The 19,599-nt window shown below is 43.1% G+C and overlaps 1 protein-coding gene across 1 annotated transcript in view; it reads left to right on the top strand.

Moving 5' to 3' along the window:
- The window catches only part of CELSR1 (cadherin EGF LAG seven-pass G-type receptor 1), a 158,637-nt gene that overhangs the window by 95,074 nt on the left and 43,964 nt on the right, over positions 1 to 19,599 (top strand). The window contains exons 6-8 of the mRNA XM_090136304.1: positions 15,964 to 16,121; positions 17,213 to 17,376; positions 18,655 to 18,780. Coding sequence (XP_089992430.1) covers positions 15,964 to 16,121; positions 17,213 to 17,376; positions 18,655 to 18,780 — 448 coding nt within the window. The remainder of the gene's footprint in view (positions 1 to 15,963; positions 16,122 to 17,212; positions 17,377 to 18,654; positions 18,781 to 19,599) is intronic.

The raw sequence follows: 19,599 nt of genomic DNA, 5'->3' as shown, positions 1-19,599 counted from the left end.
GACAAGCGCAGTCTAAGTAGTTTTTGGCATCTGCAGCTCTGTGGATGAAGTTTTGCTGAATGTCACTGAAATTTGGAATTCAGGAGCAAGTGAGCTGTGTGTATGGGGCAGCTCTGCTAGGAAGCTTCTGCAGCATCAGTTTCTCACCCCAGCTGGTGCCTTGCTGCGAGGTCAGCTCAGTGGTAAATGGTAAGTAAATGTGAAGTAAGCATAGAAATGACTCATGGATTATTTTCTATGCTCAACTCAGGAGCAGTGCACTTGCTAAAATTACAGGTATCTTCAGTGCCTTCTAAAAAATGTCATTTTACAATTGATTCCTCATTGTAAGGGTCCTCTGCCCCTGAGGGACAGACATTTGAGACTCAATAACAAAAGGCTGGTCCAGCCCCTCTTTCATATCTGACACCAGCCTGCCTCTGCCCTTCTTCACACATACCAATTTTATTCCTCCCCCAAGTCTCTGTTGTAGTTGGGTGCCTTTCTGAATTCCGAGTGCCGGTCAGAAAAAGCAGAGGTAGTTCCACTGCAGCTGGTTGCAGGCATTGCTCCATACCTCTGTTCTGTGAGCAGTGCCCTCTGTAATTCTTCCAGCCCCATCCACTCACCGTGGTTATGCTTCCACTGAACACTCTTGGAAATGTGGAAATGCCTAAGTGAGACCTGTGGATGTCTTACTAAATGTTGGCTCTCTACTGAATTCCCAGGTGGCAAACAGCAAGAGGATAGAGTCTGTAGCTATATGAGCTATAGAAGTGTTTTATAACAGTTCTCTAGTTTCAGTTATATATTAAAAGTCTTGTCATTTACCCAGCAGCAAGACAGTGGTTTACACGTAAGCTGTGTTTTTTGCAGTTACAGAGGTTTGCTGACAGCTGGGGGAAAGCAGGGAGGAAAGCTGTTTGCTGATTCTGTTAGCTAAAACATATTAGCTTCTGGCATCCTGATCTTGCAGCCATTAGAGTCAACGGGTGGTATTGAATTGGAGGTGACCTGCATGACCTTCTTTCTCAAGAGGTGTATGGATCTATACAAAATTCAGAAGAAAAGAGATATTTGTATTAATTTGGAAAGAAAAGTGGCAAAAGGGGAAAGATTTAAACTTGGCAAATAATGCATTGACGGAAAATAGCAGAAGTGCCTGCTGCTTGTTCACAGGGCAGTGGCAAAATGAGCACTCGCTTTGCCTTGGTAGCCTGAGTCCTTTCTGCACAATGAGAGCACAGTCAATCTGTGCTGGTTTGGTCCTTAGCGGTCCTTTGGCTAAACCTGCAAGAGTGAATGACAGTCAGTGGGTTATGTGATGCTGATGTTTGTCAGTCTGGAATATGACCAAAACCACCAGGATGTTTGGTGATAGCAATGCTCAGTATCAGTAGTATCACAGAAATTGACTGGCTTTCACTGTATGCACAGCATCATGCTGTGGGGTGTGTTTGGTACGGGAGATTTCAGTGAGCCTGGATAATGGGTGATGTTTTTAATTAAGTGAAAACTTCAAGCCGCTCTCCCAGACTTCTGATAGAAATTCAATTTTGTTGAGAATTTAAGATACACCATCACATTTATGTTAATGTTTTACCTGACTCATTACCTCAGGGTAGAATTCATCATTTGGCAAGAGATAAAACTGTTTTACGTATGGACATGTTCCTTTAATTATAGAGAGCACGAACATGTATATTTATATACTGTGTATTTTGTATGTTACTTATGTACGTGACATCAAAGTCACTTAAGGACGTTACTGTTCTGTAGGCAGCTCATTCTGCATCTCTTTAAGGGAGTACAGGGTAATTTTACTTAAACGATGGAAAATCTGGAAAGGGCAGAGAGAAGCATGCGACCTCTGTGTGCCTGAAGTGTATTGCAGCTGTTGTGGAAGATGGGCTGCACAAATCCCCAAATGACTCACAGAGTGGCTCACAGCAACAAGGATGCTTTGGAGAACCGTGGCTGTGCTAGTTGCTTAGTCGTCCAGCTCCTAGTAAGGAGATATTCAGGACAAACGTTGTCCTTCTTCCACAGCTGGACTACTACTACAGGTAGTAGTAATGTGCCTTTTTTTCACTCCTTCCTTGCATTCCCTGAAGCTGCTGAAGAGTGACATGATTGCTGCTTCGAAGCCTGGCTGTCTGGGGAGCAGCACCCATCACAGGGACCTGCTTCTTTCCTCACCACAGTGGGGTTAGCTGGCCTGAGACTGAGGCAAGCTGAAACTTGAGTCTAGCCAGCAATATTGAGCTCTGAGCTCACTTGAGGGCTAGAATTTGCCCATGCCTTTTCTTCCAGAAGAGCTTTTGCCCATCCCTCTGAATGGTGGTTCTTTACCGTTGCCAAAATCCCCTCTGCTTCTGTGCCAAGATGCACTCTGTAATTGATTTTCTGCACCTCGGGAGCTCGGGTGTAGCTCTTCCCTTGTGTGTGCTTGGCCTCCATGGCTGATCCTAAATGGTTATTAAACTATGCCTGTGTAGCTGTTGTATGGCATCAGCAGAATGAGTAATTTTAGGTCTACATCCACACATCACACATTTTGTGGATGAACAGCAGCAGTGCTGGTAGTGGTCTACCTCTGGGTGGACCACAAAATCTGTATTTTCTTAGGATTCAGGAGATGAAATGATTGAAGGAAAGGGGCAGGAAGAAAAAAAAAAATAACAAAGAAAAAAAAAACAAAAACAAAAGAAAAGGACATCCACAAGTCACTGCGGGGCAGTGCGGGGCAGTGCGGGAAAGGCTCCATTACCACTCACCTCTAACATCATGGATTGGTCCATGCACCATCCCCAATTCCTCTTACACTGTTTTTCCCTGCTGGAATCCTTCTCTCCCCTGCACTCTTGTCTTCTCCTGCATCCACCATGTGGGGAAACCACAGCCCCTTTCCAGCTCCCATTCTTCCTCAGGCTGCTCCCCACCATGTCTGCCAGCCATAGCCATCAGCATTGCTTCCATCAGCCTCAGCTTCCTTGTGTCCCCACATGGGTTTCAAAATGGGTTCCAAATAGACTGAAAGAGTCAAGACATTTAGCGGAGGTTCGTTTGCAAAGTACATTGTCACCAAAGAGATTTACAGGCAGTTGGGACCTGATGACCCTACTAGGTACCAGCAGCTTTGGTTGTATACAAAGCAGCCCGCTTTCCCTTCCATTACCCCTAGCTTGTCCCTAGTTAAGGAAGAGGTCCTGAGACCCATAGATAATGATACAAGAAATCTGGTCTAAAGTCTGGAGGTACATCTTGAAGTACTCCACCCTTTTCACCAGTAGCTTCTTTATTTTTGTGGGTATTTTACTTGGGTGTTTCAAGATGTTCCTCATCAGCACAGTTTCATGATGATCTTTATTTTTTTCTGGCAGCCCAAGCTTGTTTCTCTCCTTGCTAGAATTAGCCATACCCCAGCATTTAGTTCTATGCATATTAATCAAAAGATATCTAAAAAGGCATAAATTAAGAGTTCACTCTAGTATTGTTCAATTCTCTTGCAGTGAAAATCAAATGTAAAGCATATACAGATCTGATCCAAAATACTCACCTTCAATCCACGTACTCTCCATCTCCATGTACAATATTTATTGTATTTAAGTAATAAATACAAAGAATTTTACAAAGGCCTGGTGTTTAGCAGGTTCAAGGTAAAGCTTTCCTATAGTGGACAGGGAGCAAAGAGCTTGAGATAGTAATGACAACATTTACATGGTCATCTTGGAGAGACAAAGTCAAGCCAGAATGGCTTTTCTACACAGGTGCCTTCCAGACATCCAGCCCAGTGGCACCTTCTGGCTGAACAAAAGGAAGAGGCTGGGTAAGCACACACTGGAACCTGCCTTTTTAGTGCAGTACCTACTGACTCTGTTGCAACTGTGAGCTCCTCCTGGATTCTGTCTTGTACAACTCCTGCATTTTCTCATTCTGTTACATGTTATTTATGCCTGCAACTCATTAACAGAATAATCTTTAGGATTTTCATTATCTTTATAGCAAATCTGTAACATTCATCACTGCCTTTATTTTACCAGAGCCTCTGTTTTGACTCTTGAGAGCCAGTGTCGAGCGACTGGGAGCACTTCCAAAGGACTTCAGCAGGCACAGGCAAAAGTTCCCTTTTAAAAATTAAGTTCCACCCCTGTGCTCACACACAACTATTGTGTTAATCTGCATTAGGGAGATTGATGTAGCACTTTATTTTGAGTAGGGTGGGATGAAATGCAGCAACCTGGACAGTCAGCCTTGCTTTGTGTGGCTCTGTGCCAGGTGCCTTCGGGGCCTGCAGACACAGGTCTCTCATCTTCTGAAAGCACACCGTTCTCTGGTGACAACAAATTCACCTCTTGTGGAAACAGAATTATTCTTTATTCGGGACCAGTAATTCCTGTTAGAAGTGCTGGGTCTGTCCCAAGGCTAACAGGTGAACCAGAGCACAGCACAAAGGCTCAGCACAGCCCTCTCCATGCCCCGCCATTGCCCGTCTCTATATCCCTGTCTCTGTCTGGAATGAAGGCAATGTTTGCCCAGCCTCAACTTGCCCTCTGGTGAGGTTGCCAGCTGCCCCAGTGATTGATGAGGTAAGCAAATGCCTGCTGCTGAATAGAGATTGCCAGCTCCCTGGACAAAACCCACCTTGCTGCCTCCAGTCATTGGACCAAGGTTAGAAGATTTTGCCCTTATGGTATCCAGGATGCCATCCAGTACTGTTTATCTTGGAATGGTCAGGAAATGTGGCTGATGATGAAATTCTTGGATAGGCATTGAGTGTTCCAGCTTGTGCTGAGAGCACCTCCCACAATGGGGAGAGGCTTCCTTTCCCTTCACTTTCATTTTTTTGGAGCTCTTGTTGAAAAGACAGATCCAACACAAGTCAAATTGCTGGAAATGTAATTTGCAATAAAGATTAGATACGGCTTATGTAAATGTCTGTCACTCATGACATCTGAGCAGACATAATTGTAATCTGAGGGAGAATTTCTGAAGTTAATCCTCCTGGTGACTTCCAGGCTAATTTGTTAAAGGATTGAGGGAGATTTTTTAAGTAAACAAAGCAGTTATTGAAGGTTATGATATTGCCACTGTTGATCAGGTGTGGGCCCTCCAGAGTTGATTCTGCTGTCTCAGAGAAATTTGCTATGTCCACAGTGTCTCTGATTAGCTCGGTCCTGCTCCAGCAGTTCTTGGCATCTCCTGGTGGTGAAAAATGCAAAGCATTAATTGCAGTGTTAAGCAAATATTTTTTGGAGTGGAGGGGGGGCATTGTAAATACTGAAAAAGTCATGAGTTTTCATGATAGCTTATGCATGGGAAAGTTTGCAGGACACCAAAAACATAGGGGACAGAGCAGCAGTCCAGTCTTTACCTGTGCTAAAGACTTGTCAGTGATTACTTACTTAAGTACAGGGCCTCATTTTCACAGAGAGGAGTTTCTTCAGTAATACAAGGAAGAAAAACTATTCCACTGAAAAACTCACTTGCTTTGCCGTTCAGAGTCAGAATTTTTACCAGTATCCAGAGATACATGTGTGTTTCATTCATTTTCCAGCTAAAGAGGCCATGGAATTTTTACAGAGTTACCAGTATAATTCAAATACCATCATGGTACTTTTCTGACAACTTTCTTAAAAGAACAGAAGTTCCTGAATGAGTGGATTTTTGTGCTTTTGGTGGGTAGACTTGTATGCTCTTAAAGCGTGGTGGTGTCTACTGCTGAAGGCACCCACTGAATATGGGTATGACCTTTGAATTAGAGGAATTTGTTTTTGTGCATTTGCATTATGTATCTGTACAATGGGTTTTGGTGCTAGCGGGCATGGCCATTTAAAAAAGAAAAAAAAAAGAAAAAAACCTGAGCAATTAAAATTACAAGCATCCAAAGGAAGGGAAAGAAATTAGATTTTCCATTGCTGAATGCAGGCCAGGATTTTACAAAGATCAAAATGTTGTTCTAGTCAAACACATAAAATGTACCTCATGTCTGAATGCAAAACATGTCATTTCCTACATGCTCAAAGCTCAATTTTGAAATTGTCACGAGTAAAGGTAACCTCTGCAGAAATAGCTCAGTGTATGAGTCATTTCCTCATGATTCAGACTCCCATCTTTGCCGAGCCTCGACTCAACAGCTTCCACAGAAGTCCTGAGGATCATCAATGGAAATCCTAGATAAGATCATTGGTTTGATATACAGAAACTAAAGCTTGACAAATTCTAGGAATAACACACATCATTAACAGGTAAGGTAGATAATCTGCAGTTACCTACCCGAAGTTCTGGTGGTTTTACCATCCTTTGATATCTTTAAGTCATGTCAGCCTTTCCCTTTCTAAGGGAAAATTTTAGCTCAAGTGAGCTATGTTGTTGGGGCAGGACTGAATGATTCTGTGATGAGTTCTGTTCTGTTAGGCAGAAGCATGAGTAGATAATAACATCAGTTCCTTTCACCCATAAAATGGGGCAGGATCTTGTGAAAACTCATCCAGAGCCCCATCTTCTGTGTTGCAGGTGGGAAGGGTGAGAGCTGGGAAGGCAGGAGAAATGTTGCTGTGGGATTGTCCCAGTCTTACACTCCTCCAAATCCAGCTCCATTAGCACTCAACTTGCACTGGCCTGTGACAACCATTCCTTCATTCCTTACCCCTCCTGGAAATCACTGCAGGGTTGCCTGGCTAGTGTGTACTTTTTTTTGGTCCTGCTCTGACATGATTGCATGGTTGCTGGTTTTAGTGGGCATAATGGGGCCAGGCAACCTGCTCTTGCAGAACGTGATATTTATTCTTGCAGATTTCAATTAGTAGTAATTGTTTTTGTTGATATATATATATTTTTTTCTGGTAAAGGATAAGTGAAAAGTGATTAATACCTGAGAAAGGAAATCAGGGCTTGGCTGTAGAGCGACATTCCATTGCCTTGACACAAAATAACAAATAACTGGCCTCTAAATCTGTGTCTCAGGAAATGAAAGTGTAAAGCAGTGAAAGTCATCTGAGGGTCATTGAAATGCAAAGTGTGTCCTGCTCCCCAGCCCTGAATTGCTCAGCTATCTGTAACAGCTTGGAGAAATGTTAGGGAGGAAGCGGGCCAGGCCGATACAGAATGCTTTGCTGTCTTTCTCTCCCTAGAGCTTCTGAAACATTATTCTGGCAGAATTTGCAAGCAACACCTGACATACTTGTTGTGATAGTGATTTTATATTTGCATGCAAAAGGGACATTTCCAAAACACTACCCAGGATTTTTGCACTGAGAGTCTTGAAGTCAAAACCAAACAGAACTTAAAGCCTGTGTCCACCCCTCCCCTTGGCTGGGCCTCAGCTGTGTGGTCCCCGTGGCTTTAGGCTTTCTGCCCTGCAGACAGCCTGGGACAAGCTGGCACCAGGCAGCCTGGGTTGGCTCAGGCTGTCTAACACCTTCACACCACAATTCTCCTCAAAGATTTACTAGCATCTCCCCAAAAGGTGATTTTTATCTCCTCTGAAAGCTGAAGAGGCAGGAAGGTGGCAGGCTGGAGGGTCTTTAGCTCATCATCAGACCTCAGCTTTGGTACTGTGCTGAAGGCTGGGCCCTGCAGAATCAACTGCTGTTCAGAGATGGGGAACAAGCAGTGGGGTTACCAAGTGATATTTAGCACTAGGAGCAGTGATATGCTCAGTTCTGGTTTCACTGACATCACATAATTTTCTTCAGGTTTGGCAGGTTTGGGTCCCAGTCATTAGGGTCGCACCTGTGGTGACAACCATTTATTTCCCTTCATCAAGTGCCGCTATTTTTTGTGCTTTTCTGTTTCTGACAAAGTATGTTGTTTTTCCAAAAAATGTCTGTGTCCTTTTTGTTGTTGCAAAGGAACATTTTCAACCTCTATTCTGTTTTGGAGGGGGTGAAACGCCGATTTAGCATGGCATGCTGTTTTCAGCAAAGTCATTGAAATGGCACCTCAGGAATTCAGTGCAAGGACTTTGAAGTGCACTGCTATCTCCCTTTAATCACACACTAAATCTATAGTAACTCACTAATTCCTGGTGAACTTTTCAGGCATTTTTCATCTGTCTGTGGAGTGAGGAGAAGCAGGGCTTTGCAATTACCTGGGGACCACAGGGCCTGGGGAGTTGGGAGATCCTCACATGGTCCATATGGCAGTGTGGGACTGCTGGGTTTGATAGACCCAGCTGTGTCCCCGATACCTGCACTAAGCCGCAGCACAGTCAGAATCATAGAATTATTAAGGTTGGAAAGACCACTAAGATCATGTAGTCCAACCATAACCAATCCTCACCATGCCCACTGGCCATGTCCCTCATTGCCATGTCCACATGGTTGTTGAACACCTCCAGGGGCAGTGACTCCACCACCTCCCTGGGCAGCCTGAGCCAGTGCATCACCACTCTTTCTGAGAAGAAATTGTTGCTAGTATCCAACCTGAACCTTTTCCTAATATCCATTGTTGGCAAGATGTCACCTGGGACAAGGATAAAGGAGAGAGATGGCTGTGTTGTGCTATTTCTAGGTGTTGCCTTCAACCTGGCAGCAATGATGTTTTCGTTCTGGATGCATGAGTAAGATGTAATAAATACTGTATTTATAGACAGCAAAATATGGGAGTTATACTCTGACAAAGGGACAAATAGTGAAGGGAGATTTGCTGAAGAGGGAGAGAAGAGCACCTGAAGGAGAACAAGGCTGTGAAGGGAACAGGTGGAAGGGAGGGAGGCAGAAAAAAAGGCAGAAAAAAATTTCTGAGAGAAAGAGAGGGTAGGGAGAAGGGGCACAGCCATAGGGGCACAACAGAGAGGAGGAGAGGGCTGCGGGGGGCCAAAATTAGATAAATCCAGGAGCATGCCTTGGCAGGAGTTGTATGGGACTTGTGAAGATGCTGTTCATTCTCTGTGATACAAGGAGTACTTCTGGATGCCAGCTGTGCATGCATGTTGCTCTTCACAGCTCTGCAGCGAGGCCCCATGCCATTGCCACATGGTGGGACATGAGGTGGGACATGAGGCCGCTCCGTCTGTACAGCTCTGAGAGCAGTGCTGCTCACGTGTGCCACATCCCCCGACCGTGTGAGAAGCCTGCCTTCTGGATGCAGCCAAAAAGGAGATAAGCCAGGCCAGTAAAACCCACTCAGCCCCACAGCCCAGCCTGAATGCGGACTACTGGTGCTGCAGGGAGTTTGTCTAGGAAAGGAACTGGTCTGGTGGCTTTTCAGCATTTGCATTTTTGATTCACTGATGGGAAGCTTTGGGGTTTTCCTTTTCACTGTCACAGGCTCTCATGTTTCTCTATAGACTTGAGCCAAGTTTGTATAAAGAAATGCCATTAAAATATTCAGAGAGTAAAGGGGATGCATACATCAAAGGAACGAGGGTTTGATGTGAAGTGATGCGGCCTGCTTTTCCCTGGTGACTCATCAGGAGGGATCCAGTGGATGTTTGTAAGAGATTTTCTGTTCTTCACATCACTAATTTAAAAGGTGCTTTGGAAATCTCTAGAGGGAAACTTGAAAAAAAGCAGAGATCAACATTAATGGTTTCTCTTAATCTAACCTAATGTAGAATTTCCCAACTGATCAGAAGAATTCGCAGCACGGCACTAAGTTTCACTGGCATTTCTCTCCTTCCTGCTGGCCAATGCGTTTGTTTTTTCCTGCTTATTTATTTATCCTCCTCGTGGGGCCGGCCAGGGGCTGCTGGCCCAGGCAGAGCGTGGCGGCAGGCGGTTAATGAGCTTTTTGACCAGTGAAGCAGCACGGCATTGCCTGGGAATCAGAGGGGCTCGCTGCCTTCTAGGCGTTGGATGGCAGCACAGGGGCCGGGGGTTAACGAAGGGGCCGGGGGGCTGGCGGGCGGCCTAATGAGCACCAGGGAGCCAGGAGGGGGACAGTCCGGCAGCAGCATCCCACGGGACCCACTGCTGGTGGCTCCATTTTCCCCCATTATCACTGTAGCTGGAAAGGCTGGGAAGAAAAGAGCCCCAAAGGGAGTGGTGTGAGGCACTGAGCAACTCGGGGTTTGAACCAGCACGTTAACAATGCAGAGGAGTGTTGTTTTGTATTAAAAATAGCTAGGAAACAGATTCTTTTTAACCTTTAACCACTCATAACAGTCAATAAATCATTAGCTACTGATTAACAAAAACAGAAGGGTAACTTATTGTCCAGTAAGCAAACTCTTGGAAACCCTGAAAGGCTGGCACTGACTTCAGGATGGCTTTTCTTTTTACAGATTCGCACTTATTTAAAGACAAACAAGCTGAGCTCTGCATATTAAACCATGCCACACAAAGCATATGGATTAAAGTCCAACTTTCTAAAACAGATTTCTGATGAGTACAGTGAGCCAAGGAAAGGCAGCATTTACAGTATTATATATATCCTTTGAGACAAACAGCTCTCCTGATGCCAAGCATAGCTAGATCAGTTTGGTCTCATTCTCAGGAGTCCCCATTTTGTGTTCTCAAGGTCTTGGCCATATTTGCAGTCTGTTGCCAAGTCTTCTCCTCCACTGTCAGCCCCTTCACTGGGCTCAGTGGGGCGGCTGGACAGATGGAAGGAGCTGTGGCCAAGGCTGGGTCTGCAGAGCACAGCTTTGAGCGTGAGGTCAGGAAATACCCATGAAGAAGGAGCACTTTCTGTGGCTGACCAAAAATGCTTTACTATCACTCTTTCCATCTTTGCAAGAAGTCAAATGGCAGTTTTTTCAATGAGAATGGAATATGGTGGAGAGTGTTCCAGGTGGAGGAGACGTTTGTAAGACCTTTGGGAAAGCACTTTTTTCTGAGAGGGTAGTGAGGTGCTGGAACTGGCAGCCCAGAGAAGCTGTGGATGTCCCATACCTGGAGGTGTTCAACAGCAGGTTGGATGGGGCCCTGGGCAGCCTGATCTGGTGCCTGAATTAGTGGGTGGCAGGGTGGTTGGAACAAGGTAATCTTTGTGGTCCCTTCCAACCCAAGCTATTCAAAAATTTTGTGATCTTATGGATTAACTAATACAGGATGAGATCCAGAGAGCTAATCCTCATAGCTGCTGTTGATTGACTAAATGAACATTGGCACTTTGCAATACTTTTCTGTGCACAGTATTCAGTCTGGTTTAATTCAAGATAAATCTACCAAAGATGGACTATTTGCATAAATTTCTGCAGTCATTTTGCATTGTGACTTTTGAAAACAATATTATTTATGATGTGAAAATGTAACATAAATGTTTTAAGACTACAGAACAAGGCTTCCATTATCCATTAATATGTATGTCTTTTCCATTCATTATGCGTTATTAGACCATCTGTATCTTTAATAAGTAACTGTGTGAGTTCCAGCAGTTAAATATTTACTTTAAAATAAGAAAGGATCCAAATGAAACTGAGATATATCAGAATCTCTCTGATGTTTCAAGTGGAATGGGAGTAGATTTGTGCAGTAGATATGCAAACTATAAACATATGTGTTTTGATGACCTTCTATCCGGCTCCATTTATACAACACAAGTTCACAGATTAAGCTTCTCAGCTTTTTTCAGGCACCTGTGAGGATCTACATATGTTTCTTTCTGTTGAGATTGTGGGATGGTGTCAAAACAGTTCATCGCTCCACACTTGGGTTTCACTACAATCAGATCTGGCATCTCTAGTAAAGTACTTTTTCAGTTGTATTTTCTCACTCTGTCATCAGCTGTGACCGGAGGAAATGCCTGCAGGTGGCAGGGCAGAAGCAGCACCTCCACAGCCCAAAAGTGGCCATTGTTTACTATTTTATGTGCTTACTGCCATTGTTTGAGGAACATAAATATGGTTTGTCTTGTTTTATAGATAAAGAAAAGTGAAGGGAGCTCTTTAATGTGTCAGGCCCCTGCTTCCTTCTCTTATTACTCTCTGTGCAGTTATGACAGACAAGCATAGATACGAATGCAGCAGTCTTTAATATGGGGTACACCAAATATTTGAAGAATCATTACATGATGATAATGGTAATGCTCTGCAACTTTTTTTTTTTTTTCTTTCTGTTTTCAGCCCAGGACACATACATTCTTCTGTGCTTTGTTGAAGGGTGACCAGGTTCTCTCTGGCACTGCTTGGTTCCTCTCCTTGCCGCTCGCTTTTTCAGCATGTGGTCTTTGAAGTTTGAATCCCAGCTTCTTTCTGGGCAAGCAATAAGTTAAAAGGCAGTCTTTAGGGCAGTGCAAGCTAAATTTTCAGTTCCGTGAGCAGGAACTCAGCTACGTGACTTGCATGGCCATTAATGGGGGTCATGCTGGTACATTCCTGTACACCACACTGAACATTTACTCATGAGTGCAGAATTGGCACACTAGTGAAACGTGCCTTTTGAGGGTAGCGTGGTGTTTCAGGAGATGAGGCTGACAGGCAGAAAGGACTGCTGAGGGCCCAGATGAAAGTTTGGCTTTTAACTCCCTGAACACATTTCCAGAAAATAATAGTGTGAATTGATGCTGTTTTGTGTTAGATGTTCCTCCTGTTAGGGATCAGTCTTGCTCCAGTAATATTCCACAGAAGTGGAGATCATGCTTGAAATGTAGATGTTTGTGCTGTCATTTAGTGTTCGGTATTACCCTTATTGAGCATTTTGTAAGTATTAATTGCTGTGATTAATTTTCTTAGGAACACAGGTCAGCTCACTGCTCACATGATCTTCTCTAATTCCAAACAAATTAAGTTCTTTTTTATAATTTTTGCCCCTGCCACTCTCCCACAGATCACCCCTCCTAAGGCAGGGTCACCTGGTGATTTATGGCCTACGTTACTCATGGGCATCATTTACCCATTTGTTCTTGTACTGCATCCATTGCGGTGATTGCATCTTCTCAGTTCCAAAACTCTTCCCAGCTTTCATTTGCTAGCCTTCATGAGCCCTTTTGGTCTGCTGAGTTTTCCATTGTCCGGACCATACTAATGTGCATCAGCTCCAGTTTGAAGTTACTTTTAATAAATGAAATAAAAATTATCCACAATATTCTATGGTCTTCATTGTGATTGTTTTATGTTTTTAACCATGCCGTGGTTCTTAATAGTTTTATAGTTGATTAATGCAGTTAATTCTTCCATATTTTTCCATCATCGATATCTGGGAATCTCTAAGCCCGTCATAGAAGTTTTTGTCATTAGATCCCAAGTTTTATGTTGTTTGATTAATTCTCTAAGTCTCACATTCAAAGTGATTATTTTCTCATAGTACTCTAGATATCCTTAAAATCACCAGAAAACTGTATTTAATACTAATCAGAATATTAAATGAATAAAATCATTTTCATGTTTAAATTCTGCAAGAACTCCTAACTTAGGATCCCTCAGTTCCAGTCTTTTGTTTTTATTTACAGCATTTCAGATATAAGACATTCCCTAAGCTGCGTCCTGAGAAGATGAGTAGTATGTTACATGACACATGTAAAAGAAAGAAGCCCAGATCACATTAAATCACTCAAAGAATTTCCTTCCTTTCTCAGCAACATGTTCTTCCATTTTTGGCCAGCTCTATCAAGTGGGACCTTTAGCATGTTCAGAATATCGTGACATCTTTGAACTAAGGGTGGTTTGTACTGCCTACAGGTTTTTTTTTCATTCACTTGAGTAATTCATTTATTTTTCTTCAGCTCTGTGGTTCTGTGTGGTCATCAGAGTTGAAGAGATGCCAGAGGTCTGCACTGCAGTTACCAGTCAGCATCTAAAGAAAAACTTTGCAATTTCAATGTTAAATAAAAGAAGAAAAAAAATCCATTTACCACTGCGGCTGCTTGACTGTGAAGGAGCAGCTGCAAACTGATGAATCTCATCAGGTTGCAGTCTTGATTAACATTGGGCAGAGCCCTCCTGCTGTGAGAGTAAATACCCTTCCTTTGTCAAGGCTCCCATGTATGAAACAATAGGTTATTTCAGTGAAGCAAGAGAACATAAATGTTAATCAAATCATTCCTCTGAATGAATAGAAGTAGCACCCAGAATGTAAACATTTTAATTTTGGAAGGGAATGTCTGCCTGTTGGCTAGTTTGTTTTTATGTGTTTTTTTCGTTTACTTTGAAAAGCTGCTCACTAATGTTTTCACTGTAATATTTCCAGCACCACAACTATATGTGCTTCCTGTCTGCCCAGGCTAGGCAGCACCAAAGCCTGGAGAGCATCAGAAAAATAAAATCTGCCTTCATGTGAGTTAGGAGAGGTCAAAACCTTATACTGTATAGCTGCCAAACTGTGTGATCACATTAGTTCACATTAAGTAGAGGAAATGGAAAATACTTTCCAACTGGAACTGACACCAGGAAACATCTTTTTAAAGAGTTTGTTATGTGTTAGGGTAATTACTCTTACAAATAAATCTCGCTGTCTTTACTGATGATGATATAATTTTAAGTATTGTAATGTATTTATGTGTGTGTACAACTGTAGCAGAAAGAACTGGCTTTTATCTCCTTACTGCTTCCTTGCTTACTCTACAAGAATGGATTTTAGCACACATTTGAACCATGTGTGTTCTAAAGTGGATGTACAGCAAACTACAGTGTAATGTCTGGCTAGCTTCCATGTCCCTATGATTACAAACCTTCCTGATCAACACATCCTAAAAGTATACCTAAAAGTATATGGCTTCCAGTTATGCTGCTTGTCTGGGTCAGATCCTGACTTGTTCACTCCTGTGAGGTGTCCCTTTGCTCACAGAGGAATGGCAGCAAAGCCAGCATGAAAATGAGTTTTCTTACACAATTTTTTTGCTCTTCATCAAGTCTATCATGCTGTTGTTTATATCTGCTCACTTTTTCCACCATAATGACACACCTCTCCAGCAGAGGGATGAGTCTCCTGAGGCCGTTCAGTGTCTGTGCAGCAGATGTGGTCTCCTGTCAGTGAAGTGGGGTAGATCTTGTGCCCCTGCAATGGGAAATTACTGGATGCGTACCAGAGATGAAGGATGTGCCTGTGGTGGGGATGATTGGGTTTGATTTTCAGTGGTCCCATTGGCTTTCCTGTCTGCTGAAATCACTGAATTTCCTCAGTTTCTGTAGTTGCTGAAGTGAGGGTGACAATTCCTGTGCACAGGGTTGCAGTGAGGTTATGAGGCTGAGCGTGATAGTTCTAGTTTTGGTGCCCACATTTGTTCATCAGAGTACATTGTGGTTGGGCAGGCAGGAGTTTCCTGCTGTCTGGCTGAACCCAGAGATCAGGGCAAGCCCGAGCTGTTGCTTTTCTAAAATACACGTTCTTCCTGTCCTTCACACCCCACCTATGATGTCAATCTGTGCGCCTGCACCAAAGCAGCTGTGTGAGCAAGCTCAGATCCGTCTCTTGGCGTTGCTTGCCTATCTGTGGGTTGCTGATCTCTGTCCTGTGATGAGAAGTGGAGGCTTCTCAGCTGGCTCAACAGTGCACTTAGGGTTTCCATACCCATCCTGCAGAGGGAAGACACAAGCAACCTTCATCTAAACTCTCTCCCAGTTATCAGAAAACCTTTCACTACAGCCTTTCTTTTGGAACCTGCACTCTGCTTCTGGTGCCTCTGACAGAGCTGCCTCTTCAGAGGAAACTTGTTCTAAGGGTTTAGCCTCATTGGTGATATTACATCACTCAATGGTTTTTCTGTCTTTGGGCAGAACCAATGTTAAAATGCAAGCGATTTCAGTCAGTTGAGGTGAGGAGCTGTAAAAAAGAGCAAAATATATTAAAATTTGTTATGTAAAGTAAGAAAGTGTCTTTTTGAAGTGGTTTGAGCCAAAAAGTGGTTTGAGCAGTGGAAAATACTGAGGTAACTTCTGACCATGCTATGTATCACATTGGGTGTGTATGAAACCCTCTAAAATCATCCATTTTGGTTTTTTTCTTGCCTATGTATTGCCAGTCAACTTTTTCTATTTTATTTACACATCCTATTTTAGTCCCCCTTTGGGAGTAATAAGAAGTGTGCTATTAAGCTATTAATTATGTGTTTAAATCCTTGTATGTATATAGCATTGTATGACGTGCCATTTACTTCTTGAAGCCCAACATCGGGCGATTAGGAATTCCCCATGGGCCTTCGGGGGAGAAGGTGGCAGTGGTGACTGTGGATGACTGTGACACAGCAGTGGCCGTACGCTTCGGAAGCCTCATTGGAAACTACACCTGTGCTGCCCAGGGGACTCAGACTGGCTCAAAGAAGTAAGAATTTCCTCTATTTGTGTTTTCCATTCATTTTCTTCATCCAGGGAAGAGCCAGCAATAGGAGGTTAACGATCAAATAGATGAAGTCAGAAAAACAGATGCAATTTAACAAGAAAAATTGACAAGTTTTATTTTGGCAGATGAAATTTTGTGGAGGCTACCACACTCTTGGTGCAATGCACAGTTTCACATAGACACAGACATGTGCCTGAATTGCACCAAAATGAACCAGAAATCAGTGTAGATGGCCCCAGAAAATAATCCACTCTTAAAAATGTGAAGAGTGAGGCAAATACAGTGTTAAACTTTTTTAGGAAGGAGATAGCTGAAAAGCTTAATGCTTCCATCACTTGAGTTAACAGTCCTGTTTTCAAAGGAGATGGAAATGAAGAAGGCACAGAAAAGATCACTGAAACTCATCAGCTATGAGAAAAAAACTTTTTGGTGAGGAAAGGCCAAAAAGATTATTCCTGTCAAGTTTAAAGAGGAAATGGACAACAAGTAACATATAGGGGTATAAAATAATGAGTGATAGCAGAAAAGCCATTGATATGCACATGCTTTTCTAGAATCCCAAGGAGAGAGAGCATCATAAAAATTAGGGATAATTCAAGACTTTTTGCAGTCTGGAATCAATCAGTGGTATCTATTTCCACCAATCAAATCTTCAGAAGTCTTAAAAAGGATTGGCAGCGTATGGTAACGAAGTCATTATATGAAAGTCTAACCACCTCAGCCCTTTTGTTGTGGTGTCTAAACCAGCCCCTGGCTTTCTAAAGACCCACAGCTGTACGTTTTCCCATAATTTTCATTTTCTAGCTCATGTTGGCCACTGTAGAGACAGATCATTGAGTTCTGTGTGCATATGGCAACACCTACGTGACAGATTATGGTGCTTCTGCGTTGACACCAAGAACAGCTGTTTCACCAAAGAGTTGTTTGATTACAGGCTCTGAAAATGCTGCTGTAGCAGAGGGAGGTGAATGGCAACACAAGTAAACTCAACATCTCCTACGCGCTCATGGAAACAGTAAGATAAGAATCAAAACAGCACTCAGGAAATGGTGATCATTTCTTTGTTCTTCCAGATCGTTGGACCTGACTGGCCCACTGCTACTCGGCGGCGTCCCAAACTTGCCCGAAGATTTCCCAGTGCACAACAGGCAGTTCGTCGGCTGCATGAGGAACCTCTCCATCGACAGCAAGCCAATTGACATGGCTAGTTTCATTGCCAATAATGGCACGCTGCCAGGTAGGAACGACCAAAGGCTCAGAAGTCAACAGGAGAAAGCTCTCTGCCCTAGCTCTATGTAAAACAGCACTTCAGAAGGATGGGCACTGTGAGCAGCTCCATCCCTGGCACGACTACAGCCAGGCCTGCTCAGCACACCTCATCTGTTTGAGCAAGGTGTGGTCAGCACCTGTGCCAAGGATGCACGCAATAGCATGTGGCATGGTGCACACTTAAACTTGTAAGTGGCATGCGGAAAAGGACTGGGCTTGTTTAGATCCTTCTGCATCACTACAGGTTTCTCCCAGGAATTTGTACAGGTAATTTACTTTTTTTTAAAACAAAGAAATAACTACCTATTCAATGTCACTTTGCTCTGAAAGCCACTGGGATTAGTTCATGAAAAAGATGTTGTTTATAGTGACTTTTTCACAAATTATGTTTATCCTGTAAGTCAAATGGTGCAGTTTTCCATGTCTGAAGACGGTTTCATGCAGCAGCCTGTTGGAATTTCTGGGTTGGTTTCTTGTTCCTGGATCAACAAAGATTAATTCTGATTTACATAACATCCTCATCCACATAAATCTGTTTCTTACACAGAAGAATGGCAAGTCTTTTCCTTTCACCCTGCTGAAGGTCTGTGTAAGAGCTAAATTCTGTTTTTGATTTGCTGCATTGATCATGTAATAAGAAGGAAGTTGTAGCATAAGCTTCAGATTACTTTTTTTTTATTTTGGAGCATTTTTTTAATATTCATGACCCTAATATTGGTTAAACACAAGTTTTTATCCTGTGGAAATAAACATCAGGAAGGACATAAGAAGTGTTTTTTTGAGGTTGAAATTCTTTTTCCTCATTTCAAAGCATGTTCCCACATGGTTTAAGATCTATAATAGCTTTACTCCTCTGTGTGACAGTACACATTGCCTTTCCCTGATTAGTTTCTTGGTTACATGATAGTAAATTGAGAACAGTGGTACTGAGTCATAGCACTGCTTTACCTGGTTGTCTCCTGCAGTGGTTGCTGGATACTTGTCCCAAATTTTCTCTTAATTTACAGAGATTTACAGCTCAGTGATTGAATTGAATAGCTATTGCTAGGTTTGTATTTATGAATTTGACACTTGCCCAGCTTGTGAAAACTTTTGCCATCCATATTTTGCTTCACTGCCTTCAAGTGTATTAGGAAAAAAAAAGGCTGTAGTGATTAAGTCTTCTATTTGCAAATAAACTCAGATCAGTCATTCAGAGCCTTTTCTTGCTGAAGCTGTGTAAAGTAGCTGTTTTTCTGAATTGCAGGCTGTGCAGCACAGAGGAACTATTGCGAAGCCAACTGGTGCCAGAACGGAGGCACGTGTGTCAACAAGTGGAGCACCTACATCTGCGAGTGCCCCGTGCAGTATGGAGGGAAGAACTGCGAGCAAGGTAGGGTGCAAAGACCTCTCTATGTGTCATCTCATCCCATTACCAGTCACTGACATCTCAGAGCATTTGTGTCCAACTGTGGCAATTCAAGGAATAAGTAACAAAGGACTGCAATTGAAAAATCACCTTCTGTCTGTTTGAAATCTGTGTGAGATCGCCTGTATAGTAAATATGATAGCTCACTTACTGATGGGTAACAGTAGCTTTCATTAATTTACTTACATGACCAACATAGTTCCACAGCACTTGGCAGTGTTCAGTAATTTGTTTATAATAAAAATGCCAAATCCTAAGCCCTCTTAAATCAGTGGAAAGAATCCTGCTGACTTTATTAGGCTTTGACTCAAACCAGGGTCAAATGTGCATTTTTAATCACCACTTCCTTGGCAAGAAGGCAGTCTCTGCTGAGTATGAACACTTTCAGTTTTGCTGGGCTTTTCTTTGATTGAACACAGTGTGCGTGTATGTGTAAAACCTCATTAATACTAGATGAGGAAGGAGCAGCAGGTGTGTTCCATAGGGCGTGAAGAACCCGCCGTTAGTTTCTCCCCAGGGAAGCCAGAGGAGCCTGCCCGAGGGGATCCTTGGGGTCAGTGCACTGCAGGCTGCCTGCTCCTCCGAAGCAGGACGACCACATCTGGCACAGGGTTGCTGTTCTGGAGTCCTCTTGCACTGGAGGCTTCCAGGAAGGAGCACATGCCTTAACTGAACATGGTTTTCCTAGAGACAGAAGGACAAACTCTGCCCAGCACTTGCCCAGGTGCAGATACGGTAGAGTTTCGTTTCCATTATCCTCTCCATGACACTTAGCCTAGAATA

Source organism: Phasianus colchicus, chromosome 1 (genome assembly GCF_987193195.1).
Source record: "Phasianus colchicus chromosome 1, bPhaCol1.hap1.1, whole genome shotgun sequence".
In the NCBI taxonomy this organism is placed as follows: Eukaryota; Metazoa; Chordata; class Aves; order Galliformes; family Phasianidae; genus Phasianus; species Phasianus colchicus.
The sequence above is the reverse complement of the archived record's forward strand: the minus strand, read 5'-3'. Positions and strand labels throughout refer to the sequence as shown.